General features: G+C 46.5%; 1 protein-coding gene across 1 annotated transcript in view; it reads left to right on the forward strand.

Moving 5' to 3' along the window:
• Nucleotides 1-27,595, forward strand: part of LOC144829109 (pyrimidine-specific ribonucleoside hydrolase RihA-like) — a 585,216-nt gene that overhangs the window by 477,162 nt on the left and 80,459 nt on the right. The window contains exon 3 of the mRNA XM_078687916.1: nucleotides 5,874-6,053. Coding sequence (XP_078544042.1) covers nucleotides 5,874-6,053 — 180 coding nt within the window. The remainder of the gene's footprint in view (nucleotides 1-5,873; nucleotides 6,054-27,595) is intronic.

The following is a 27,595-nucleotide window of genomic DNA, read 5'->3' on the forward strand; positions in this document are numbered from 1 at the left end:
CATCAGCTACCTGGCAGTAAGCAGTAGTCACAATGCTGCAGCGAGGCGACCGGCACCCACGACACTCCTCCGATCATTAGGTAAGTCTTCCTGAGTCTTGAATGGTTCTGTGTTTAGGAGTTGGAGTTGATGCACCTCTCTTGCAGATCACAACCTACTATGCTGCTCTGGCGTGTGCTGGTCTAGTGCGACAGCCCCTTTCTTCATTATGGCCCCATCATATCAACAAGGGTAGCTTAAATGCGCAGATACCAAGTGATGGCCCCTTCGTATCACAACAATGCACATGGGCGATAGTCCTCTTCCTTGTCACAGAGCTGTACCATGTGGCAACCCTTATCTTAACCTCAGCCCCTACCTGGCATATGGGGGTCCCAAGTAGTGCATTCTGGACTTTTGCCCCCTCAGCTCACTGCATGAGCTGTGATTCACTATTTGCCACAGCACTGCACCAGGGCGATGACCCATAGATTCACCATAGCCTCCGCCTGTCAATGGGGGCCGCATACAGCAGCCCTCAGGCAGGCGGCCCAATCAGTGCAATGGTTGTCAAATAGCACCCTGAATCTCATACTCTGCTTTGGGATCCACTCAACAGGATCCCCACTGGACCACTCTCATTCCACCCTCTCTCCCGCACCTCACAGGGCCTGAGCAGGTAGGCAAATGCTGGTGCTTGCAAGTGGCCCTGATTCTGCTGGGCAATGTCCCCCCTCACCCAGATGGGAGATTGGCATATCTCAGTCCACAGTCCTGGTCACAACAAGATGCCTTTCTTAGCTTTTCCATGCTGATGTACAGTCCAGTTTAACAATTTTGGGAAGCTCAAACTCCCATTTTATAATTCATTTCCAGACACAGATGCTAAGTCTTTGAAGTTTATGATGTGGGGGGCGCCCCTCTGAAATACCCATTCTTCTGTCCTGTCGTTTATCCAGGATGTGCTCTCACAGCAGGAGAGATTCCAGATTTGATAGCCCTACAAAGAGGCCTTAAATGTTGCTAGAAGATCCCATCTGGATGTCAACCCCACTGATGTATGCCTATTAAAGTTACCCAGACACCCAGCTCTATTCTTTATGATTCTGTTATCAGAAACATCTCCTTCCTGGGATGTACCCTGGCCCTGCTGACAAAAGGCCTTTACAGGACCAAAGAACAATTTTGAAGTGCTCAAGAGAGCCAGACTGTCCGTTCTCAAGTGTTTGCTCCACCCAGCTCTCGGGAATGCAGGCAATCTTCAAGTCTGTCTGGCAGCCACGGCCGGCAGTGGGAGTACCTGCAGGGCAGTGATGTGGGGAGGAGGAGGGGCAGGGTGGGGGGGTAGTAATGTATGGATTACAGAGCTTCCCAGGTAAGTAAACATTTAAATAAATAAAACGAATTTCGTTGAGTGCATTGCAAGACAAAATGCGATGCAGTGCGCACAACGAAATTCGTTTTATTTATTTAAATGTTTACTTACCTATAAAACTCCGTAATCCATACATTACTACCCCCCACCCTGCCCCTCCCCATCCCCCACGTCACCGCCCTGCAGGTACTCCCACTGCCGGCCGCGGCTGCCGTCTGGCATGGCTCTTCCAACTCCTCATGGCTCTGAGGCGCTAGGCTTCCAATATAGAACCCACAAGCCTCCATGTACTGTACAATACACAGGCACACATACATCAGAAAATGCAAACACAATCAAACACACGCTGTACATTGCTACATACTAACATGATGTAGGCCAAGGGTATCTACACAGTAGCAGAACTTTACTTGGGTGAGCAAGTAGGCCTTATTAGAGCGACACTGGTAAAAAGGTCTGTCCACTTTATTGTTCACGGTCTTAAAAAACAGTATACTGCTACCACCATACTCATGCTACATAACTCTAGGTAAGAGTAGTGCCCTTTACCATTACAAAGGTGATTCTTTGAATGGTCTACCAATACAATAGTCCATGAGACACACATGATCTTTGTTTGCCAATGACAATAAAATCGGTACCAAGGATCCAGAGATCGCTGCAGCTTGGGCATTCAGAGCGAAGGGGTGCATATTCATTGCCATGCATTGGACTTTTCCGTCCCAACAACAATTAAAACCAGTTTTCTAATTATCGCAGCATTTTTACTTTTGCAACTTGTGTGCACTAACTTGTACTCCTTTATTCTCATGGTAAAGGATAGTGAATTCAATTTGTATTCAAGATTAATTTTATTACTGTGCATACAATTTTGTTTTAAAACCAAAATATAATGCTATCATGCTCACATGTATCAAAATATAGTACAAAACACACTTTGGGCCCGATTCAAGAAAGGTAAAGTTAGACCAACAGTCTAACTTTACTACTTTTGGGTGTTCACATAGGTAAGTTACAAGTAGTATCCTTACGAATGTGGAATTTCTACACTGGGGTGGAGTTCCTGCACTCAGGCAGAATCTTCACACTCAGGGCAGAAATGTGGCGATTTCCATCCTCGGGGAGGAAAGGCGGAGATTCCACACCAGAAACTCCACCTGAGTGTTGGAAGATGATACTCGAAACTTACCATTGGGAATACCGAAAAGTAGGAAAGTTAGACTTTTGGCCTGACTGTAGACATTTGGTCTAAGTTTACCTTTGTGAATGAGGCCCTCTGTCTTGTTAATTTATTTCTTTACAATTGTTTATTGTGTAAATAATTCACCATCAGAACCACGATCAGGCTGTGTTTAATTGTACAGTAATTATCTACTATTAATGACAAAAAGGGGTTCTTTTCTGTAAGTTTCTATTTAAATTACATCAAAGACATCCCTATCTGCACCCATCTGGCCACTTCCCTATATCCTCGGCAAACCGGCACAATGAATCCTTAAACTTTCCTTCTATCCTTCCCACGTCATGGTGAGAATCTCAGCACAAACTGCAAACAACCTATATTACTCTCTCACCCTTGCAATTGCTCGCACCCACCTTACCTTCCCAAAGCCTCTTCACACACCTAAACTCTCATAACCACTACACCAGGAGAAAGGAGTGATAAACACTTTCTCAGAAATCTTAATTTCCCTTTTTCTGGTACATTACTTGAGCACTTGTAGCCACTGCATATCCTGTCTTCTATCCTGTGATGGTGTGGTGCTGATTATTTGCACGTCTTGGTCCATAAGATTACTCTGTTCTATTCTGAGCTTTAACTTATGAAGCACTCGCCTCCTGTTTATTCTCTATTGATATATATATACTCTAGGGTCCACCTGGTCCTCTGACTTCATTTATTGAAAACCTTCTTGAATTGTCTGTCTGACTTCTGTTAATCACCCAATCATCATTTTATATTGCTCTGTCCTGGATATGACAAATTAGATTAGTGACCCACCTCAATTCTGGGGATAATTGGTTGGTTATGCTAGGTCCACTGTGATTCTTCTAGATGACCTTGAAATCCACCCAATGGATTGAACAACACCACCTTTTAAAAAAAATAGATTTTGTAATTAATAATGAGCCTTCACCTAACCTGTTTGCGTCAACTGGATCATGTTTCAAGTACCTAGCTAGAGAGTAAGTTTCACTGTTCACTCTTTAGTTGATCTCCAACATCCCACACTGAGCAATACTCTTTCCAAGCTTCTAGAGAGGCAGGTGATTGAAATACAGCGAGATTGTTGTTTTGAATCCAATTTCTTACAGCGACATGCAGTACCATGGAAGTGAATTATATCTTTTGGCTGTGTTGTGACCTCAAAGCGTATGGTGATGTAGGTATTGCTCAACTTGATTCTTATAGGCTTAGCAGAGATGTTCAATGCTTTCAGTGCCTTCAATGGTCCCCTCATCCTTGGGCAGCTGTTGGCCATCTGGGTGGCTGATGTATCCTGGAATCGGTTCAGTTATTTTATACCAAACTACTCACAATCATGGGTGCTTTTCTCCTTAATTTCTGAACCCTGCCAACCTACACATACTGTCCCAAGGATCTGCCGGTCTCCATATTTATTCAAGATTTATATGCGGCTGATGTAATCCACTCATCTGCATTTTATGTATTCTGAGAACACTCAATTTATGACCAATCTGAATACCAATGAGTCTTAAGCTAATGCTTTCAAATTGTGCCTCAGCTAGGCCCGGGAGTGAATAGCAGCCCCTGAACAAATTTAAATGACAGTAAAACTGAATTCCTGCAAGTCAAGACTTCTCCTCTTCCATCAATTGTCATCTTTTGGCCTAATTAAGTTGCCTCTACCATTCAATAGTCAAGTCTCTGTGTTCCTTGAGAATTCAATTAAAGCCAGGTTTTAGTCTATCTGCTCAAGTTTCCACAGTTGCTCAGTTTCCATAAGCATGTTTTGTATACGCAACTTGAGAACAACATGTTGGCTCAGACGTAGACTGTGTCAGTTGTTAAAATCATCTCCTACTGGGCAACTACTTAAAACCTTTCAATTAATAAAACTCCATGTGGTGAGTAACTCAGATTTGCTTGTGCCAGACCTTGAGTACATGCTCTCTACTGGTTTCCCGTGAAGGGTCATAGCAGTAATACATTTCCTTTTACTGCCCAAGAAGCAGTTTTGTTTCCCTTTAAACCAATCCCTTCCTTTCTTGCTTTTTGTTGTCATCTTCCAAAGCCAAACTGCAATCCTGTCTAATACCTCTATCTCAGTTCATACATCCACCTCCACGAGACACACACACCTACCCTAAACCATTTTAGACCCAAAAGCAGAACACCTCAAGGCTGCCCTTTTCCAGCTCTAGGAGTTTATATCTGAAACTTCACACTAATGATAATATGACACCACACCTACTTTATTCTAAATATATATTTTTAGCCAACAACGAGATGCAACCTCAAGTGAACTCACAAGTCTCTCACCAAGACACCCTTCAGCCAAACCCATGTAGTCCATCCTACATATTTTAGGAATATTCCAAACCAGGCTGCCGTCTGACAACATGGTTACCCCAGTAATCTAAGTATTTTGCTCCCTCTCCCAAGATTTACCACAATACCAACCACCAACAACATTTATCACACCAAATTTACCTTTGAAATACTCCCAAATCCTAATTCACAAGAATCCAAAACTAGATATTTAAACAATCACAGAACAACAACCGCCTTTCGCCATTTTCCAAGGTGCAGAAGTATAAAACCATCAATATGCAATAGGGTGCCTTATGCCGACAACACTCAAGTTAAACTGAAGATTAGGAACACCCACGAAATCTATCACATATCTGGGGCAGGTGCATTACAGGGATAAACCTCAGGAGGTGGCTCAATCACTTTAAACTCTCCTGGATCAAAGTGAAAAAAATGCCCCACTGCAACATTGTTTATCACCTGACCAACAGTATAAGAATCTCCCCCAAAACTTCCAAAACAATCTGTGTAGACCTGAATGAAATACCATGAAGCAATTTTCTGTAGTCAGGAATTGCTTCTGTCAGCAACAGAGAGTTAAGTAAATATTATCTTTTTTGTGCTCTTGATCAAAAGTAGTAGCCATGCTCACAGTACTCTGTTTCAACAAATCCTCCAGGAGATTTCTATTCTTCAGATCCATCTCTCCCTCCATGGCATCTAAGATCATTTTGCTTTCTGGAAAAATAGAAAAATGTCTCTTCCCCCTAAATCTCCTCCTGTTACACACCGCGCATCAATAAAAATTCACCAGTTACTAAGAGGCCCACTTGAGTGTTCTAACAGACTTCAGGATCAAGAAGCTGATACATTTTCACTTTATAAATGCTAATAGTTGAAACTTCAATTTTTACTGATTGTAATTAGAAATAAGTGTGTGTATAAATAAACTGGAAAATGTAGTGATCTCCTATAGACAAATTTAGGATCAATATGTTGACTTTCCCAAACTGTATTTTACAGATTCCTGTGTATCGGGGAGCGGACACACCGATACTTGGAGATCGTATCCATGCATCTTATTTCCATGGAAAGGATGGCCTGGGTGACGTTCCAGATCCAGATGCCCCTGGAATTGAAAACATCCAGAAAGAACATGCAGTAGATATCATGCTCAAACTGGCCACCAAACACGCTGGACAGGTAACTCATGAAATCATTGGTATTTCGTTTTTTTAAATCTATTCTGTTAGTTGGTTAGTTGGTCAGTCGTGGTGTCTGAGTAATGGATCTTCAAATGTATGCAGATAGGAATTGAACACTACATGACAAAACTGCTGCTGTTTAAACATTATGGACTGTAGAGATGATCAGAATCAAAAAAACCTTATCAATCTTCAGCAAAATCATTGTGCCAAGACCAAATAAGGTCACCTAAAGATAGTATTTGACATTTACTATTGCATGAATGTCAAAGTGGTATTACTGCCTCTTTCCCTCAAAAGCCCCCCAGACAGTATTCTGCTGTGTCAGCATAAGCTGGGAGCTTGCACTGGAAGCCACAGATTACGATACAAGCAACCTCATGCATTGTCATGTTTTAAACATTGAACTAGTTATTGATAATCATCAGAAAGCCAAAGAAACATAACATTAGGAATTATTGGAGACTTTAAAAGTTTTATTAACATATACAATCTCAATATTGGCATTAGCACAGGAATATGGAAGCCAGTGTCATTCACTAAATGCTCCCATTTGCTTCTCCAGCAACTACTCTTCTACTCATTACCAGGGCTTTTCATCAGCTAGGCGTTATGGATTGTTTTTATTTTTATATGTCCTTTTCTCAAGTGAACAATTTCCATTATACATCGTGGCAGTAGGGATTAATGCATTACATTGTGACAAAAAACTTTAATTCATGGAAAAGCCAATTCTTAATGGGTTATCTAAACCACAATGAACGATTTCCGGCGAGTAGATCCACAGTGTGAGCAACTATAGGGAGAAGATTTGGCCATGTGCTCAATTTTTAATAAAGTGAATCAGTTCTAGAAAGAGGATCTCACCTTTGTGCTAGTGTATTTTTTAAGACACAAGGTATCAATTTTCAGAGAAGAATGAAGGTCCTTCCTAGTTTAAAGCTCAGTCGGCTCGACACAGAACCTCAAACTGATCATTTGGTGCATCATGGGCTAATGTAGATTCCATTGGGCTGATGAGAGATGATCAGGTCTCCCTACTCCTTTCACAAGACATTGCAATGTTTTGAACCAATTGAATTTTATGACTAAGCTCCTTGGAGCTAAACCGCTACATACTATTCTTTTTGTTAGGGTGTGATGATGCAAATGGATTTATGATGTGTATGTGTGATTGTTTGTGTGTAAGTGATTGGATGTGTGTCTGTGTGTGTAGATATGGAGATAGATAGACAGACAGCCAAACAGATAGATAGACTTATAGATAGGTCAGACGTTCCATAGGAAGAGCGTTTTTTGTTTCGCTAATAACTTTGGTGCCCTTTGAAGGATGTTTACGAAACTTCACGAAATCCTCAAAAAAGTTAATTCACCTCAGCTCCTTCCTGGAAAGTTTAAGGTTGATTCGTCAATGAGTAAAAAAAAAAAAAAGGAACACTTGTGGGCGAAAATGAGGGCAAGCCCACACCCTACAGACACTCAAGCCCATTAAGTGCGCAAGACCCTACAATAGACACTTTTTGCCTTATTTAGAATTCTTCATGGAGAGTCCACTCTATCCAGACACCCTTTAGGTGGCCATGCTCCAATTCCGCACAGCCTTGAACACTTTGCGAGTAGCCAATCTTTTGTGGGCAATCAATCAAATTTGAGTGGGAAGCAACTGCTTAGGTTTTGCTCCGTCCATAACTACTTATGCTACGGGCAGGCCAATCTCTATAGACAGTGAAGTTGGCTGAAGCTTACCGGTTGTTGTGCAATATATATATATATATTCACTGAAAAAACCATAGGTTTCAGGTCATATATAGTTAGGAATTAGCATTTAAAAAACCATTGAAATTGCTCCTATATAGTTAGTTGTACTAACTATATTTCACGCACCCGCAATCCACTGCTGATGATGTCCCATTTTACATCATTCATGACATGGTCAGTGACATCACTGACATCTCAAATGACATCACTGATGATATCATTCATGTGATAATACGATGCACTTCTTCACACTCTACTATAACCTTTGATACACCCAGTGTTAAACACAGACTACCATTCTTGAAACCATTGACACACCAATACCAGTTACTACATACGCACACACTGATTGCTAGGTCTATACATACATCCAATCATTTACCCATAGAATCACTCATACATACAGTCACTCATCAATACAACACTATCATCTGCACTCAAACACCTATACAGACACTCACACTCTGCCACTCATCCATGGAGTTACTCACACATCTAGTCAGTCATGCAAAGAATCAATCACACTTTCATTTCCTTAACTATACAGTTATACACACAACACCTTACTTATTCAAACATATACTAACACATACTTACTTTGTTATACAATTACTGATACAAGTACACAATGATCCAAACAGCCACTCGCACAATCAGTGGCTCTTATGTAGAGTCATTTATATATGCCAGCTACCCACACACACACACACACTCAGTCTCCCATACAAATACTTGGGCAAACAATCAATAACACATATATCCACTCATATAGCTACTGATCAACACATGCAGTTGCTTACACAACAGACATACTGATGCACACATTCAGACAATTTAGTCACTAACACATGCATTCAGTAAGACACATTTAATCACCCACTCATACATTCAGTCATGTACCTACTAAATCTTTCATCCAGACACTAATACATCCACTCATTCTTCAATATGTAAAACATATTTAAACTTTACAGAAACACACAGTCACTGGATGATGTCATCAGTGATGTCATCAGTGATGTCACTGACCATGTCATGAATGATGTAATATGTGACATCATATCAGCAGTGGATTGCGGGTGCGCGAAATATAGTTAGTATAACTAACTATATAGGAGCAATTTCAATGGTTTTTTAAATGCTAATTCCTAACTATATAAGGCCTGAAACCTATGGATTTTTCAGTGAATTTTGCAAAATTGCAAATTCACTGAAAAATCCATTTTTTTTAATGCTAATTCTATTAGCGGATAACGTTTAAATATGTTAATATCCTTGTGGGACCACCTGAGCAGCCCTAGGGATCCAATTTTTGGACCGGAGCAAGATGCTCTCTGATTGTGCCGTATTTCTTGCCTTCTGCCCCCTGATTGCGCCTTATTTCTTGCTTCTGCACCCTAATTGTGCCGTATTTCTTGCCTTCTGCTCCCTGATTGTGCCGTATTTCTTGCCTTCTGCCCACTAATTGTGCCGTTTTTTCTTGCCTTCTGCCCCCTGATTGTGCCGTTTGTCGGGCCTTCTGTCCCCTGATTGTGCCGTTTTTCGTGCCCCTGCCCCCCTGATTGTATTATCTTTGCCAGTGTTTGTTCGATGCTGGTATTGCCTTTGCCTGAGTTTCTTTGCTGCCGTTATGGTCTTTGCCAGTGTTTCTTTGCTGCCGTTATTGTCTTTGCCAGTGTTTGTTTGCTGCCGGTATTGTCTTTGCCAGAGCTGTGTGGGCTGTGTGGGCTGTGAGAGCTCTGCTTCTTTTGTGTCTCGGTCTACCTAGCACAAGATGAATGCCAACACTTCCTGGTTAGAAGTGTTGACAGCCAATGAGCATGCTGCTTTCCTGTGAAATGCATGCTGATTGGCTGCCACTGTCTGTCACCCACTCCAAACCAGGAAGTGTTGGCAGCCATCTTGTGCCTCGGTAGAACCAAGACACAAGAAAGCAGTGAAACAAAGGTGCAAAACACGCAAAGTGGGCAGGGTAGAAGCACCCTGACCCCCTAGGCCTGCTCAGGGGGCCCCACAAGGACCCCCCAGGCCAAAAAACAACATTTATTTTCGAAAAATGGCGAAGGTACGCGCACCGTACAGAGTACAGTAAGCTTACTGTAAGCTTACTGTACTCTGTACCCCCGCGATTTTCCGAAAACAAAATATTTTGTTTTTGGGCCTGGGGGGGGGGGGGGGCCTTGTGGGACCCCCTGAGCAGGCCTAGGGGGTCAGGGTGGTTCTACCCTGCCCCCTTTTTGGGTTCTACATGTTTGTTTTTCTGCTTTCCTGTGCTTCAGTCTACCGAGGCACAAGATGGCTGCCAACAATTTCTGTTTTGGAATGTTGACAGACGTCCACAGCCAATCAGAATTCCGCGCACGCTAAGTTCCGCGCATGTGCAAGGACGGTGCGCGCCCGTGTGCGCACCGTGTCCCGCCTATAGATATATAATTTGAAAAAAGTCGATTTTCTCAATAATTACTGGAGGGATTTTTACCAAATATACAAAATAAATTATTGCATATCAGTCTTTACAATTTTACCGAGTTTGCAGTAATTCCATTCAGCCGTTCGGGTTGTAGCTGTGTCTAAAGGTCCAATGCAAAATTGCATAGGACTCGATTTCACATTCAATTTTCTCAAACTACTGAATGAATTTACACCAAACATACAAAAGGCACTGCTCCATACCAGGCTCTACCATTTTGCCATGTTTTTTTATGTTTGAAGAGCTTTATTAATATAATAAAAGGTAACAACTGACAAAAGGAAGGGAGATACAAAATATATGGGAAAGTAAAAAGCATAACATTCCTAATGTCAAACTCATAGCACAAGAAAGCACTTTATGTAATTTTAAAGGGAAAGAGTGGGAGAAGAAAGAGAGAAAGGGGGAGAAAGCAAAGTGGAGAAAGAAAGAGAGAAAAAGAAAATCATAGAGGCAATAAAAGTTAAGGCAATAAATAATAATAATAATAAAAAAAAATAAACGTTTTCCCCTCTAATCCTCTTCCTTCTCTTTGTTCCTTTTTTTCTTTTTATATTCTGTTCAATTCTTACTGAAGGAGCGCATTCTTCATTTCCTCTCTTCATTCTCCTCTTTCTCACGTTTATGATGTATATGTATTGCATTGCTTTATTTGTTTTACATGTTTTTTCCCTATTTGACATTTATTTCTTTCTTCAAGTCGTTTATTGTTCTTTTTCTCTATCCCTGTTCGCTTTTTTCTTTTGCAATTTTGCCATGTTTTGTGTAATTCCGTTCAGCCGTTCGAACTGTAGCCTTGTCAGAATGTCCCTATGGAAATTAACATGGGGAAAACACGTTTTGGGACCCCCTTTTATCTCGGCCCCCACTTGACGAATCCCCCCGAAACTTTCAGGGAAGGAGCAGAGCGCAGCGAGGCAAGTTGGAGGACAATTACAGGCAGATCCCTCAATCGGCGCCAAAGTTATTCCCAATAGAATGTTCGCCATTTCCTATGGTAACTAGGTCCTAACTATATGTTATGTTATGTTATATGATTGTTAAAGCGCAAACAGCTGCCCCAGCAACGGAGCGTCCCGGCGCTGACCTAACCAGTACCTGAGGGGAGAGGGGGATGGCCACAGAGAACTAGATGAGGGAAAAGAGATGAGTTTTTAGTGATTTCCGAAAGGCAGTCAAGTTGGTTAAAGTGCGGATATGTAGGGGTAATGAGTTCCAAAGTCTAGCCCCCAAGACTTTGAAGGAACGACCACCCATTCTACAGAGCTTGAATCGTGGGATCGACACGAGGTGTTGTCCCAGTGAGCGTAAGTTACGCTGAGGGGTGTAGGGTACAAGGAGCGGGCGTAGGAGTTCAGGGCAGTCAGAATTCAGAATTTTAAATGCGGTGGTAAGAGTTTTAAAGTGAATTCGAGATTCAATTGGGAGCCAATGCAGGTTACGGATGGTAGCTCTGGCAGAGCACCTTCGTGGGAGGCCAACCACCGCTCTGGCGGCCGAGTTCTGAATGCGTTGCAGCCGCGCTAATTCTGCTTTATTTGCCCCCAGGAATAGCACATTGGCATAGTCCAGCCGGGCAAGTATCATGGCTTGGATAATGAGTTGGCGGGTACTGGGGTCGAAGAACCCGAGTATCGGGTTAAGACTCCTCATTAGACCCACACACGTTGCTGCCAATTTCTTTGTGTGGGACTGATAGTTGAGAGAAGAGTCAAGCCAGACACCTAGGTTCTTCACGACCTCTTTTGGCACAGGGGTAGGGCCAAGCGAGGAGGGCCACCAGTGATCGCTCCAGTAGCTGGTATTCTTGCCAAGGAAAAGCACCTCCGTTTTCCCGGCGTTCAGCTGCAGGCAGTTGCGTGTCATCCACTGTGCAACTGCCGCTAGCCCATTCCTGAATTTGGTGGCCGAGGTAGAAGGGCCTTCAGTGAGTGAGATGACCAGCTGTGTGTCGTCGGCGTACGACACAAGCGTAAGGTCCCACTCTCTAGCCACTGCAGCAAGAGGCTGGACGTACAGATTAAAAAGAGATGGGCTAAGCGCCGATCCCTGAGGGACTCCTTGGTCGATGGGATGGGGTTGGGAGATGTGGGGAGGGGCTGAAACTTGAAAGGATCTGTCCTTAAGAAAGGACCGGAACCAGTCAAGGGCGAGTTCGTTAATCCCTATGGCCTCAAGTCGATTCAGCAAGATGTTGTGTGAGACCGTGTCAAAGGCCGCGCTGAGATCCAGCAGGATCAGCGCGGCACTTTGACCAGCGTCCAGGATGCCTCGAAGGTGTTCCGTGGTGGTCAGCAGGGCTGACTCAGTGCTGTGTCCTGGCCTGAAGCCATTTTGAGAGGGGTCCAGGACGTGATTTAACAACATGTGGTGGGATAGCACTTTGTTAACGTGGGCTTCAGCCAATTTGGACGTCCAGGGGAGCAGCGAGATGGGTCTGTAATTTTCTGGTTTAGTGGGATCTAGTGTGGGTTTTTTAATAATGGGGGAAACCCAAGCTGATTTCCAGCAGGTGGGGACCACAGCTGTGGAAAAGGAGAGATTGAGTAGGTTAGAAAGCGAGGGAAGGAAAAAGTCCAGTGCATCCAAGAATTTAGCTGGTCTCATGGGGTCAATGGGGGAACCAGACTTAACCTGCCTGCAAAGTTTAGCAAGGTCGTCGAGGGGTATGTCAGGTATTTTTGACAGTTTCGACGTGTACGTCACAGATTTGGAAGTGTTAATGGGCACAGGCTCATCTTGGGGGAAGGACGTATAAATTTTCCTCACTTTCTCAGTGAAAAAGGTGGCAAGGTCATCGCACTGTTTCGAGGAGGTAATACAGGAGACCGGGTTGGAGGCCTTTTGTAGGTTTTGAACTAATTTAAAGATCGTTTTGGTGGGGTTGGTGCTTAGTTTAATTTCCTTTGCATAAAAGGAGGCACGGGTGGTACGTATTGCCCTGTGATATGTGCGGAGTTTAGACAAGTAAAGGGCTTTGTCACTGTCTAGGTAGTTTTTTCTCCATTTGCGCTCAGCTTTCTTGCAATCCTTCCGTAAGGTTTTGAGCGTTTCATTGTACCACGGATTGGTGGGGGAGCTGCGAGTTTTAGTCCACTTGGCCGGGATTAAGGCATCAAGCCCTGTAACAATCCAGTCCTGAAAAGCAGCGTAAGCTGTATTAATGTCTCTGTTGTCGTCAGGGGGATGGAAATCTCCTAGCTTTTTAATGAGGTCTACAGAAGAAAGTTTGTGCCATGGTCGTTTGTGGCAGGGATTAGCTGCAACTTTGGTGGACAGTTTTTTTGCCATAATGATAAGTTTGACGAGAAAATGATCGGTCCAACCCATAGGTTCAGGGGACTCGGCACTAGCTTCCAAAATGTTGGAAAAAATGGGATGTAGTATGTGCCCAGCAGTGTGAGTGGGGGAATGGACCAGGGAGTTTAGTTGCAGGGCCGTAAGGTCGGCCAACAGATTTTTAATGGTCGTTTCAGTCACGGAGTCAAAGTGGAGATTAAGATCTCCCAATATGGTGAAATTGGGGGAGGAGACTGCCAACGTGTGGGATGTTTCAAGAAGTTCGTCAATGAATCTGGCAGATGGGCCAGGTGGTCGGTAGATGTACAGACCAGAGAGGGAGAATTGGGGGCAAATGGAGATCTTAAATCGAGCACATTCGCAGCCCCATATGTCTTCCTTCGTGAAGGAGCAGTTATATATAGTTCGATATATAACGGCTATACCCCCGCCCCTAGAGTCTCTGTTAACCAGTTTAATGGAAAACCCGTTAGGCAATGTGAGGTTTAAAATGCTAGTCTGGTCGTCATGAAGCCAGGTTTCGCATATAAACAGGATGTCAGGGTTTTCGTCGAGTATAAGGGTGTGGACCTCCGCATGGTGCTTCATGAGAGACCTGACATTTAATTGAAGAACCCGGAGGGGGGAAAGTTGAGATGTCGTCACTAGGTCGTTAGCTAGGCTAGGTTTAGGTGTAGTAAATTTACAGGACTCACAGTGAAGTGCTGTTTGTCCGATACAACCTCCAAGCCTGTCGCATCTGATGCTGGTATTTAGTGCGAAAAGATGGTCTCTGTCATAACAGACTCTAGGCTGGGGATTTTGTGCAGGGGGTCTGGCGAGAGGCGATGTCTTGGCGATAACGGGCGCAGACGGGCTTGCCTTAGGCGCGCCTTCGGCGCGCAAACGGCGCTCCCGCTGCGCTTCCTCCAGATGCACATTTATGGTAGAGTAAGGGGGTGTGGCCTGAACGGGGGCGTGGTCAGCGCGCACGCCTGCTCTGATGGCGGCCGCTTTAGGGGAGTGAAGAAAGCGCGACAGCTTGTCAATCTGCTGTGCACTACAGGTGAGAGTTTCCGAGGAGATGCCAGCCGTGTTTTAAAAACACAGTACGTGACACCACACAAGAGAAAATGCAATATAAAAAAATCGTGCCCAAATAGTTAAAAGTACCGCCAGCCCCGGCTTCCGCCTCAGGACTGGGTTAAGTTAATCTGTCCACCGCTCTTAATCAGCGGTTATGTAGTCAGCGGAGGGGGCGTGGCCTGAACGGGGGCGTGGTCAGCGCGCACGCCTGCTCTGATGGCGGCCGCTTTAGGGGAGTGAAGAAAGCGCGACAGCTTGTCAATCTGCTGTGCACTACAGGTGAGAGTTTCCGAGGAGATGCCAGCCGTGTTTAAAAACACAGTACGTGACACCACACAAGAGAAAATGCAATATAAAAAAATCGTGCCCAAATAGTTAAAAGTACCGCCAGCCCCGGCTTCCGCCTCAGGACTGGGTTAAGTTAATCTGTCCACCGCTCTTAATCAGCGGTTATGTAGTCAGCGGAGGGGGCGTGGCCTGAACGGGGGCGTGGTCAGCGCGCACGCCTGCTCTGATGGCGGCCGCTTTAGGGGAGTGAAGAAAGCGCGACAGCTTGTCAATCTGCTGTGCACTACAGGTGAGAGTTTCCGAGGAGATGCCAGCCGTGTTTAAAAACACAGTACGTGACACCACACAAGAGAAAATGCAATATAAAAAAATCGTGCCCAAATAGTTAAAAGTACCGCCAGCCCCGGCTTCCGCCTCAGGACTGGGTTAAGTTAATATATATACCTACTGGCTATGGCCAGTAGATAATATATAGATATTTATATATATTTTACATGCAAACGTATTTTTTTACGATATTTGTAGCCTTTTTACTGCATTTAACTGGCACTCCTGTGGCACCGCTTAAATACTGTAAAAAGAACTTATTTAGCAGGTACTCTACAGTGCTACCAAAAAATATTTTTAAAAAGTTTGTCATGTAAATGGTTTTTCTGTACAGAAAAATTGGTTCTGAACATTAAAAAAAAGAGCTGTTATATTTCTTTGTATTTTTGTGGGGTTGAACTCAAAAGCAAAAACAGGGCTTAAGAACTTGAAAAATGTTTTTGTCCTTCGGACACTGGTCTTTCGACACCCACTTTTCTATTACTGATCTGCTCTCCTGCAGAAATATTCCCACTTACACCTACTGCAGCAATGAGTAGCTGTCTCCTGCTAAGCAGAATTGTATTCTGACTGCCCCTGCCTCGGTGTGGCACTCAACCATCAGGTTCAATGAAGGGTCCCAATGTTGAATTGGACACCTCCTGTACATTCATCTGGTGCTCAACTCTCACCAGCCGAGTGGGTTGCTTGGATGACATGTGCTTACACATGTTTGAAGTTCCATGTGAACATTTTTGGAAGTCCCACGGAAGAACTGCTTGCTGCAGAACTTGCACACAACACATTTTGAGAACACTATCTTTACCCCTGCTGGTATTTCATAAAATTGATACCAAAGACACCTTGGTAGCATTAGGAGCCTCCAATCCTGCTTCCATACATCATCCTCTCTCTCTCTCTCTCTATACCTGAAACCATCCTTGAACCCACCAGAAAATTGCAATGAAAGCTAAAGAGCCCAACACAAGATGTTAGTACGCCGAAGTACTACTCCTGAAAGAGGATGAAACAGAGGTGTCTCCAGGGCTTAATTTGTAAGACCACTGCAGCTGCACCACACATTGCCCCTGCCAGCACTGCCAATGACATTACCAACATAACAGCTAACTATCTCACTCCTACTAGTACAACAATTCAGACTATTTTAGGTCACACAAAGCTATAATAATGTCGTGAGAGGCTGGTATCGTTCATATACAATGTATATTGTCTTAAGAACCTATATTGTGCTCATCTCAAACAGTCCCACCATGTGGTGGGACTATCACTAGAGCCCGTGCTGACAATTTAGTGCTGGTGCCGAGCACCGGAAACCACCAGCACAAATTAAGCACTGGCGTGTCTCCATATAAATACAGTGAATTCACCAATTAGATGCCTTTTAGAGTGTGTGTCATAGCTGCGTTGGTACTCCTGTGATACTCCTGCTGGACCACAATACCCAAAAATGAGCCAAATTCCCAAAAACACTTAAGGGCTAGTTATTAACTTACCCAGTTAAAAAAGCTTTAGGCTCAAACTTTAAAAAAAAAACCTGTTGAGGGATCCGGAACAGGAAGTTAAACCCACAGTCCCATTGGTTGTACAGGGCCCATGGGAGTACCTCAGGAGTACCGCAAAACCATGGAAAGTGGGGGAAAATATTACAGTTAGTTACATATTTTTAACATTAACGCATCTTATTGAAAACTCACCATAAATTCTAAAGGCATAATTAACATTATGGTTAACCTTGAAAATTGGGTTTTACTTCACCTAACAACCTTAGTAATTCACTTAAACCTAAAGGACAAACTCATATTATAGTTAGGTACCGCTCGCTAGCCGTGCTCTTCGAGGAGGATCCTGACCGGTGCACTAGACTTCCTATCTACTTGCCACAACTGTGACCTGTTTGCAGAGGGAGAGGACGGATGCGGGACAGCGAGACCTAGCCGCCCGAGCAGCCTGCCCCTAGCCGCAGCTGGAGCCTCTTCCTGCTCCGCCTCCCAACAGCTCATTACGGCCGCGGCCCCCGCTCCGCGGGAGCCGCTCGCTAGCCGTGCTCTTCGAGGAGGATCCTGACCGGTGCACTAGACTTCCTATCTACTTGCCACAACTGGGACCTGTTTGCAGAGGGAGAGGACGGGTGCAGGACTGCGAGACCCAGCAGCCCGAGCGGCCTGCCACTAGCCGCAGCTGGAGCCTCTTCCCGCCCCGCCTCCTACTATTTAACTCCGCACGCGGGACGCGTGCGGGCGGCCGACGGGCGAAGCCCGGGCCCGTTTGAGCCCGTTTGAGCACAGGTGAGACCGGACCGGACCACCCCATTTGGCTTTACATTCCCAGCATCACCAAAACCACCTATCTCGGACGAGGGGATCATGGCTGCAAGAGAAACCAGGAGCAAATCAACGCTGGGAGGAGGCCAAAAACCAGGTACTCTGGACAATTACTTTGTGAAAGCTGGCTCCCTCCTAATTGATGAAATTACGAATTTGGAGAGGCGAATCTCCCAAGAAATAGAATGGGTAAAAAGGTCCTCTTTGGGAACTTTAGCACACGTCAGAAGCCCCGCCAAAGGACTGGCTACTACTGAGTCTGACTCACGGGACAGTGATGCGATGGTTCTCCCTAACTTCTCCAATGTATCTCCCCACTGCAGAGAAAATGATGTCTCAGGCGCGGAATCACAGTTTTTGCCCTCACCTCGGTCCTAACATTATGTAGCTCACCATCCCTATCTGTAACTCACTCCATCAGCGAAACTCCTAGCACCAGAGCTATTCGCCAAAAACGAGGAGTTAGGGAAGGAGCAGTACCCAAAAGGAAAAGAGGGCCCCAGAAAGCAGGGGGACGCAAGGCAAAAATACCTAAGCACAACACCCTAGTGGAGGCCAATAAATCTGCACCTAGTTTCACCCCACTTGCACCCCCACTGATCAGATATTAACACCTTTAGCTACCTCCCCAGTCCGACCTATGGACCAGGCAAATCCCAGCCCCATGGTACAGGAGGGAGGTGGTATCACTTTGGACAAAATCGGAGCACTCATGAGCTCACTGCTTAGCCCTATAGAAGTCCGCCTAGATAAGATAGAAGCCAGATTGTCACGCATCGAAAAATCACAGGCCCAATCAAATAATGGCGGCAAAGTGGACAATAAGGGCAGTGGTGGAGGGGGAGGGGTGAAACCCAACACTAACATTAACAAGAGGGGCAATAATGCATCAACTACTAATAATGCAAGAACACTCCCAATTACTACACCACCGCAGCGACCCATTACCGGGCCAGCAGTTCCACGTCCCAATCAAGGGGTAGCTGTCAATATTCTCCCCGATCCTAACATCAATCATAACCAGGGAAAGGGAGATAGAATAACTAAGATCCTGCCAGCACACCTCCCTCCCGAGGCTAGCCCCTATGTAGTTATCCTAACGGGCATACCAGAGCTTAATCCACAAAGCAAGGAATCTGAAGCCTCCTTAAAAAAATAAGGTGGTGGATTGGCTCACACGATTTAGACCCCTCCCTGTGAGAATAGTGAGCGAGGTTCTCACGGTTAGAAGAGTACCATGGATAGGACCAACAAGAAAGTCGATTAGTGGCGATTGTGTCCTGATTAATTTTAGGGATCTCAGGACTAATGCCCACATATGCGGGTGGCCGTACCATGATCAAGGGACTTCCATCCAGTCCCTACCACTGTCATTTTTCTACCCGCCTAGGTGCACGAGACAGGAGGAGGAGGGTTGGATAGAGTGCCCATCCGAGGGAGAGGCTGGGGAAGTAGGGAGAGAGGGGTCTCCCATCGTCCTACTGACTATCGCTGTATTTATCTTACGACACATAACATGTTTAGTGGGCTGGAAATGAATGATTGACATTTCCTGCCGAAAAGGTGGTAGGCCCACGACCGGACCAGGGGCGGGCAAGTTGAACCCTGCGTTTCTGCAGCCCGTGGCACTGGTGACATACCCGGGCCTCCGTCATGTGCAGTGCTAGACTGCGACAAGGAATGTTATCAGGGCACAGTTGGACTCCCATCTATAATCGCATCATCTATAGGTACACATAGAGACCAGAATACTAATATAACATTGCCGGATAGCCTAGCAGACCAGGGGGCTACACCAAGCACTGTCTCTAAATCTAAGCCAGCCCTATTAAAGATCTTGTCTTGGAACCTGACTGGTCTGGACAACAAGCTTGACTGTCCAGACTGGTCTTCTTTTATAGACTCCCAAGAAATCTGTATGTTCCAGGAAACCTGGGCGAGGGAGGTGATCATCCGCCCAGGTTTTGCAACATTTTCTATCCCCGCTCGGTGGGGGGGCAAAGGGCGTCCATCTGGAGGCTTAGCAATATGGGTCGCAGCCCACTTGGGCTGCAAAGCCACATCCCAAACCACTGAATCCGAGGACGTCCAATGCGTTCTGCTGGAGTGGCCTAACTCGACCAAATTGGCAGTGGTAAATGTATACTCTAGGCCAGTGAATATAACCAGGGAATCTAATACCATCGACTAAACTCTCCTCCTTCCTCGATGTTATCGACAAATGTACACCCTTCGTGGTCGGGGGCGACTTGAACTGCCACTTTGAGCCACTCATAGGACTGCTAGATGAAATAACAACTGATGAGGACTTGAGGTGGTCGGTACCTCCCACGGCGGTTCCTCCCCCTAGAGCCTGGACACCGCTGGCAGTGCAGATTACAGCACCAACTCTCAATCATGCCATTAGGGTATGCAATGGCTGCTGGAATTCTGACATTCCACCTAAGTGCACATTCAACACTCTGGGGAGAGAGTCTAGACTAGACTACATATTAGTCCAAATGTCATCTTGGTCCAACATCAAGGACTTTAGGGTGATAGATAGGGTTTATAGCGACCACAATGCGCTGGAACTGGAATATCTGCTGCCGGCTCCGGTTAACAAAAATGGGGCTGGCACGGATGTTCCCGGCTCAAGGCTGATATTAGCCAATAACAGACGTAGAGTGAGGTGGGAGAAATTAGTTACTAATCCGGATTTGGTTTCTAAGTTATATTACTCTGTCATCCCCACACTGGAAAAAGTTAGCGCATTAGTGGAGCATCCCCAGGCACCCGACATGTATACTAACCTTGGGTCCATTCATGAGGACCTCATCAAGACTGCGGCTGAAGTCCTATTGATACAGGGAAAGTTAAGGCTACCCCGAACCATTGTCCGTCATGGTATAATGCAGCCTGTCGAAAGGCTAAAGCAGACTTGTTCACATCTATAAAGCAAGGCGATGGTATAGCCATCATAAAGGCGAGGAGAAGGGATTACAAGCAGCTGAGAATCCATGCGAAGAGGGAATGGGAACAAGACAAATGGGAAAGACTTGGCACTGCATTGGCAGTCAGGGACCCCCGCAAATTCTGGAAAATTGTAAACACGGGCTCTGAAGAGTCTCTACCGGCTACTGAACCAAATATCTCAGCCGAGGTTTGGGAAGAACACTTTCAGGCTCTATATTCGGCAGTCACTCCGGACAAGGGCGGGGGGGGTTGATTCATTCTCAGAAATATCCATACAGACAGAAGGGGACCTTTTTACTGAGGAAGAGGTGCGGGTCGCTATATCCAGGCTGGCTTCGGGCAAGGCCCCAGGACTGGATGGCCTCCCGGGCGATCTTTACAAGCAAGAGCCAGACGTGTGGGCCCCGTATCTTCTGACGATCTTTAATGCCGTCTTGAGGGGCATGGAGGTTTCCGGTACTTGGCTGGGCGCAGAGATTGTCCCCATATTCAAGAAGGGTTCACCTCTGCTCCCAGCCAACTACCGGCCAATCGGCCTAATCGATGTGGCGCAAAAGCTATTCGGGAGGCTGATCCTGGACCGCCTCCAGGATTGGATTGAGGCGTTCTCCATCCTGAGCCCTTACCAGGCGGGCTTCAGAAGGAAGACCTCTACAACGGACCAGATTCTCTGTTTTAATCTACTTTTCTGGAAAACCGTAACAATCGAGGGCAGAAGTCTATACACGGTCTTCGTGGACTTGCGTGCCGCCTTCGATTTGGTACCCCGAGACAAGTTGTGGACCGTGCTAGGAGAGCTGGGCATTCCATCTGACCTTCTAAATATACTGATGAGACTCTACCACGACAATTTTGCACGCGTCAGATGCGGAAAGAATGGGCTTCTTACGGCAAGATTCCCCGTTGCCAGAGGGGTAAGACAGGGCTGCGTGCTTGCGCCGACCCTGTTTTGTCTCTTTGTCAACGGGGTAATCGATCACCTGACTAAAATCAAGGACATAGATGCCCCAAAGCTCAACGGCAGCAGGGTGCCAGCAATCATGTTTGCAGATGACACCCTGCTGCTATCTAAATCTCCCATGGGGATACAAGGTGTGCTGGATGGCTTTGTGGCGTTTTGTGGGAAAAGGGGGCTGGAGATCAATGCTCTTAAGACCAAATTCATGATATTCAGCCCCCCACCCATGACGCGCCCGAACCCAACAATAGGTCCATTGAGCCTTGAGAGGGTTTTCACATTCGAGGATTTGGGGGTGACATTTAATCAGAAAATGACCTGGGATTCACACCAGATGAAGGCCAATCTTAAATTGGTTCAGTTAACGGGTGGTATCTCCAGGGTAATAAAAAGGTCAACCCTCAAACCCCTAGCGCCCCTGCTCAAATTCTATAAAATGCAAGCGAGGGGGGCAGTTACATATGGTGGGGAACTGTGGGGACACACTGCTGCCCATAACCTAGTAATTACAGAAAATAGGTTTATTAGACAAATGGTAGCTTTGCCTCCTAGCACCCCGCTTTTACCCCTCAGACTCGACCTGGGCCTCAGATCGATTGGTGAAGAACTGGGTTTAAAACCATTCACATTCTGGCGCCGACTCTGGACCACCCCAGAGCTTAGGAGTTATAGGTTGGAACTGTTAGAGATTTTAAGTCTACCAAATTCCGGGAAAATCCCCTGGCTCAACTATATAAAAAGTCATTTGCAAGTCTAGGAAAATCCGATTTATGGTCAGACCCAGAAAATGCATGCTGCAAGATCTCACGCAAAGACTTAACAAAGGATTATTACACCTATAAACTAAACATATTGTTAGGGAATGAACGCATGGGGTCCCTAAATAACTCCTTTACCCAATTTAAAGACGCTTACTATCTGGAACAGGTCTTAGACGGAATTTGCCCCACTCTGACCAGGAAGTTGTTCTTGCAGTGGAGGTATGGCACCCTCCCTCTAAGAGCATTTACAAGTGCCTGGTCACAGTCCCCCTGCAACAAGCAATGCCCTGCATGCTCCTACCAACTGGAAAATGATATACATGTCCTGTTTTTTTTGCAATGCGTACCATAAACCCAGAAAGTATTGGCTTGTCCCCCTTTTAAAAAATCTAGGCTGTAGGCGATGTAGCTCAGCCTTCAGATTACTCAAGAAGGACTTATCTCCTCTGATTGTATTTGCGGTAGCCAAATTCCTGACTGCGATGTGGCATAAGTGCTCCCGCTACATCGCGAACCCTGACAACGAGTTGGCACAGGTATTCTAAAAATCTACTGCATTGTCAATCAGATATTCGAATGGACTGCAACTAAGATCATTAAGTACGCAGACTGTGTCTTTTCTGTTATCTAATTGTCTAATTTGCACTTTGCACTAGCACTTTTAGTACATTGTTAACTAGAAATGTTTTTAAGATCTTGAATTTTAATCATGTAGCACTGTGATGTTTTAAATATTTTGATGTATATCTTTAAGGGTCCAAGTGACCGAAATAAAGATTGAAATGAGTTAGGTATAGTAATAATATCGCAATTTATGTTAAACTCAGACATTCTATGAAAGGTTAAATGTATGTTATAGTTAGGTGACCATGACATTTTAATCATGACTAGCACTCATTATGGCCTCCCATATTACATCATTCATGCATGTTCAATTACAGCATTGATGACATCACGGATTAATACAAGCTCAGAAGTCATAAATTGTATTGGTTGATATTTCAACAGCTGTTGAACAGTTCAGCATTCCCTGATGACTTTCAGATGTAAATAAGGTGCTACACCAACGAAATCTCAACCACTAAAATTGGCGACCTATAAAATTCTGTGAGAATAAATAGGCAATAAAGTGGAACTTCAGGCCCTAAGGTTTTCTTTATCACACACAGTATACTTCCATTAAAGTGTCTGTTAGCTACACTTTGAAAAAAGATAAACATTTGATATTAAAAAAAAAAATACGTAACCGTCACCACTTTATAGTTATTTTTCAGTCACATTTTCATGGACAATGCATTTTTGATTTGCTAATAACTTTGAAAATGTAGATGAATCTGATTTAAGTTTGAAAAATCATTTAGCTTAAGGTCTGGCATGCCAATTTACATGCAGTTCTTTGCATGAATAAAAAACTTAAAGGAAGTCAAAAAAGAAGGTAATTTTAGCACCATAGGAAATTTCGCTCACATCTCAAACCGCTAATTAGAGTAACACCAAACCTGGCATGATAGTAGCACTTTTCTCAGAAAGCGTGGTTCAATGTAAATCTGTCCAGTAGATTAAGAGATACTACGTTTTTAAAAAGCTGCCAAACGCACTTGAAATGGTTGATACTTTTGTAGATCTCTGGCATTTAGACTTCTGTTAGGCACATTTTTATATTTTCCCAAATGGGACTGTCTCACTTACTGGGGGACAGCCTCGCCAGGCCAACGGGCCAAGCCGTGAGGGAAACGGCGGTAGCAGGAAACCGGAGCCACCGGACCACACCTCCCAGCAGCCCCTGGGGCGCCAGCGCGCCCGTGACGCGCCAGAAGCGCCAGGAGGCGCCAGCAAAACGCTGACCCCCGCGAGACCTGGGGGAACACCTGAGCACTTACTGGGGGACTTGTGAACAGCCTCGCCAGGCCAACGGGCCAAGCCGTGAGGGAAACGGCGGTAGCGGGAAACCGGAGCCACCGGACCACACCTCCCAGCAGCCCCTGGGGCGCCAGCGCGCCCGTGACGCGCCAGAAGCGCCAGGAGGCGCCAGCAAAACGCTGACCCCCGCGAGACCTGGGGGAACACCTGAGCACTTACTGGGGGACTTGTGAACAGCCTCGCCAGGCCAACGGGCCAAGCCGTGAGGGAAACGGCGGTAGCGGGAAACCGGAGCCACCGGACCACACCTCCCAGCAGCCCCTGGGGCGCCAGCGCGCCCGTGACGCGCCAGAAGCGCCAGGAGGCGCCAGCAAAACGCTGACCCCCGCGAGACCTGGGGGAACACCTGAGCACTTACTGGGGGACTTGTGAACAGCCTCGCCAGGCCAACGGGCCAAGCCGTGAGGGAAACGGCGGTAGCGGGAAACCGGAGCCACCGGACCACACCTCCCAGCAGCCCCTGGGGCGCCAGCGCGCCCGTGACGCGCCAGAAGCGCCAGGAGGCGCCAGCAAAACGCTGACACCCCCCTCGCCCCGCGAGTCGCGCGCGGGAGCGCGCCGGGAGAAGCCCGGGACAAGGGCGGGACCGTCTGTGGCCGTCCGGGGCAGGAGGAGGCAGGGCAGGGCCACCCCATTTCCTTCTACTGTACCGGTTTCAACTTGAGGTGCCGCATCTCAGCATGTCAACACGCTCCGGTAAGGCCTTGAGGGGTTGCGGGGAGAGTGCCCCCAGCGGTGCTATGTTTGGCTCAATGGACAAATTCCTGACAAGGGTGGCGGCCGTCATAGACAATGAACTTGCCATATCTGAACGGCGCCTTTCACTTGATTTCCCTCCTGTTAAGAGTCCATCGCCAGCAATAGTGGTGTCCCCTTCAAATCCTACTTCCCCTGCACTCTTGCTTGGAGATTTACCTGGGGATTCCCTTATTGCACCTCCAATGGGTGGTTTAGAGGGGTTAAGCGCATCGATTGGTGTCCACGGTACCAGCCCATGTGCCGTGCTCACAGATCCTTGCAATGAGCTCTCCTTAGTAGGCTCACCTGGCACTCAGTCCCTATACTGCCCTGAGGTTCCTGCTCTCGCCCCACAAGCCCCGTACAAGAAGCAACCCGTCCAGGAGCCTATTAAAAGGAAGGGGAAAAGGGCAAATCACACTCGGAAGGGTTGCCCATCCAAGACTACTAACCATCTCAGGTACCCGCCCTTGAGGGGTCCTTCCCCCCAGAGCACTGTAGGACCGGTATCCTCAGGGTCAGCCATTTGCGCTCCAGCTGTTACTGACATAGTGCCACCTTTCTTATCGGCCCCACCAACGCCTGTTCAGGATAACGTGGGTTACTCTATGGAGGCGTTTGAGAAGATGGTCAAGTCTCTTGTGTTGCCACTTATAGACCAGGTCAAGAGGTTGGGGGAAAGGCTTGACTGTTTTGAGCAGGCTACTAGGGACAATTTTTATGCCCTGAAGACCCTTCTCAAGCACCAGCCCAAGCCCAGTGAGGTTAGGACAGATAGGTTAGAGGAGTCCAATAGGATAGAGGCCCCAGTGAGACCCCCCCTGGGAGACCAGTTGATGCAGCCGCCCAAGTACCCTGCACCTGGGAATACGATTTTGGCTGCTCCTAAGGGTGGTCCTGGACAGACAAAATCGAAGGTTCCTACTTGTGTTGCCCACGCGCATGCTACCCTTCCCCCAGCATTAATATCCCCGGTGGCTATCCAGGCCCCAAGGCAACACAAGAAGGGAGGGACGGGCCCTATTTCGCAACCTGGGGTTGCCGTATCTGATGCAACTGGTGGTGTTGTTCCAACTCCTAAGGTTGTATCTATTCCCGTCCCACCCACGAATCGGCCCCCTTTGGGTTCTCCTCAGATCAGTAGACGCAAGTGCCCCCCAGTCAACCTCCCCCCTGAGTGCCACCCGTATGTCGTTATCCTTTCGAAAGTCCCCCCTCTTGGGAGTACCCAGCGTGAAAACCATCAGGCACTAAAGAATAAGGTCATCCACTGGCTGAAAGCCAACAGGCCCTTGCCCGCGGGAGTGGATGGAATTATTCTTGGTGTACGCAGGGTGGGTTGGATTGGACACGGGAAAAAATCGCTTGAAGGGGATTGTGTGGTTGTAAATTTCCAAGATGCTAGGGTTGCCCAATTTATATGCTCTCAAGGTCAACCCACGGCTGGTTCGGGTATCGACATAGTCGATTTGACATTCTTTTATCCACGGTCTACCTCGACCACCCCCTCCATCCATCTTGGTCAACCCTCCTTCATTGGCAGCCTGGGGGGCCAATTTTTGGTGGAAAACACTGCCCACGGCCTTTTGACCCCGGGAGTTCCTTCCCAGCAGCCATGCCCAGCTTCAGTGACACCAAATTGGGGACCTGGGAGTTGTTGACTCAGTTATGATCCGGGGGAGGACGTTGTGGCCCCAGGCTCTGTCGCTGAGTCAACGTCATACCCCAAATCCATTGGCTCCTCCTCCCCACTGCAGACTCTGGCTACGGTCGAGTCTGTAGAGGGGAAGGGGGAGACCGGGGCTCCCCATATTTCTCCGCCTGGTCCCCCTGATGAGGGTTTTGCGGACTTGTCACCCCCTGTCGAGGATTGTAGCATTGCAGCTGTGACGGACCCCCCGATTAGGGTTTTCAGCTGGAATGTTGCGGGCCTCGAGAGGAAGTTGGCGTTGCCGGACTGGAACGAGCGTGTGGAGCAATACTCCATATGCCTGTTCCAGGAAACATGGAGCCGGGTGCCCCTCCATAAGGCGGGGTATTCCACCCATTTTTTGCCGGCAGCAGAAAGTGCAACTGGTAGGGGCCGCCCCTCTGGCGGTCTGTTAATCTGGGTAGCCACCGAACTTAACTGTAGGGTGGAGGAGAAGGACACTAACTGCCCTGACCTCCTAAATATTTTGCTTAGAAATTCCCAGGGCAGAGTCATCTTAAACATTTTTAACATCTATGCCCGCGGCACTAAGGGGGGAAGAGAATCCCCAGTTATAGCTTGCTTGGAAGCGCAACTCCGCTCATCTCCATACAGGTCTTGCACACTGTTGGCAGGTGACCTGAATTGCACTTTCGAGCCTCTTGATCTGGACATCCTAGCTGATCAAGAGGATCTTGATAATGGGTGGGGGATTCCTCCCCTGGAGCTTGGCCCTGTCAAAAAGTGGACAGAAGTGGCCCTCCAGATTAACTCCATAGTTATGGAGTTTGGGCTTAGAGCTGCCAATGGCAGGACCAGGTCCGATAAAGTAGGGGCGCACACCTACAATAGGCCAGGACACACGTCACGGATCGATTATTTCCTCCTTGACATACATCTGTGGGGCATGGTGGAGGACATGGTAGTTTTACCTTCTGTGGAGAGTGACCACAATCTACTGTCCCTCACCCTGTCCCACAGGTGCGTCA

Source organism: Lissotriton helveticus, chromosome 4_1 (genome assembly GCF_964261635.1).
Source record: "Lissotriton helveticus chromosome 4_1, aLisHel1.1, whole genome shotgun sequence".
Classification (NCBI taxonomy): Eukaryota; Metazoa; Chordata; class Amphibia; order Caudata; family Salamandridae; genus Lissotriton; species Lissotriton helveticus.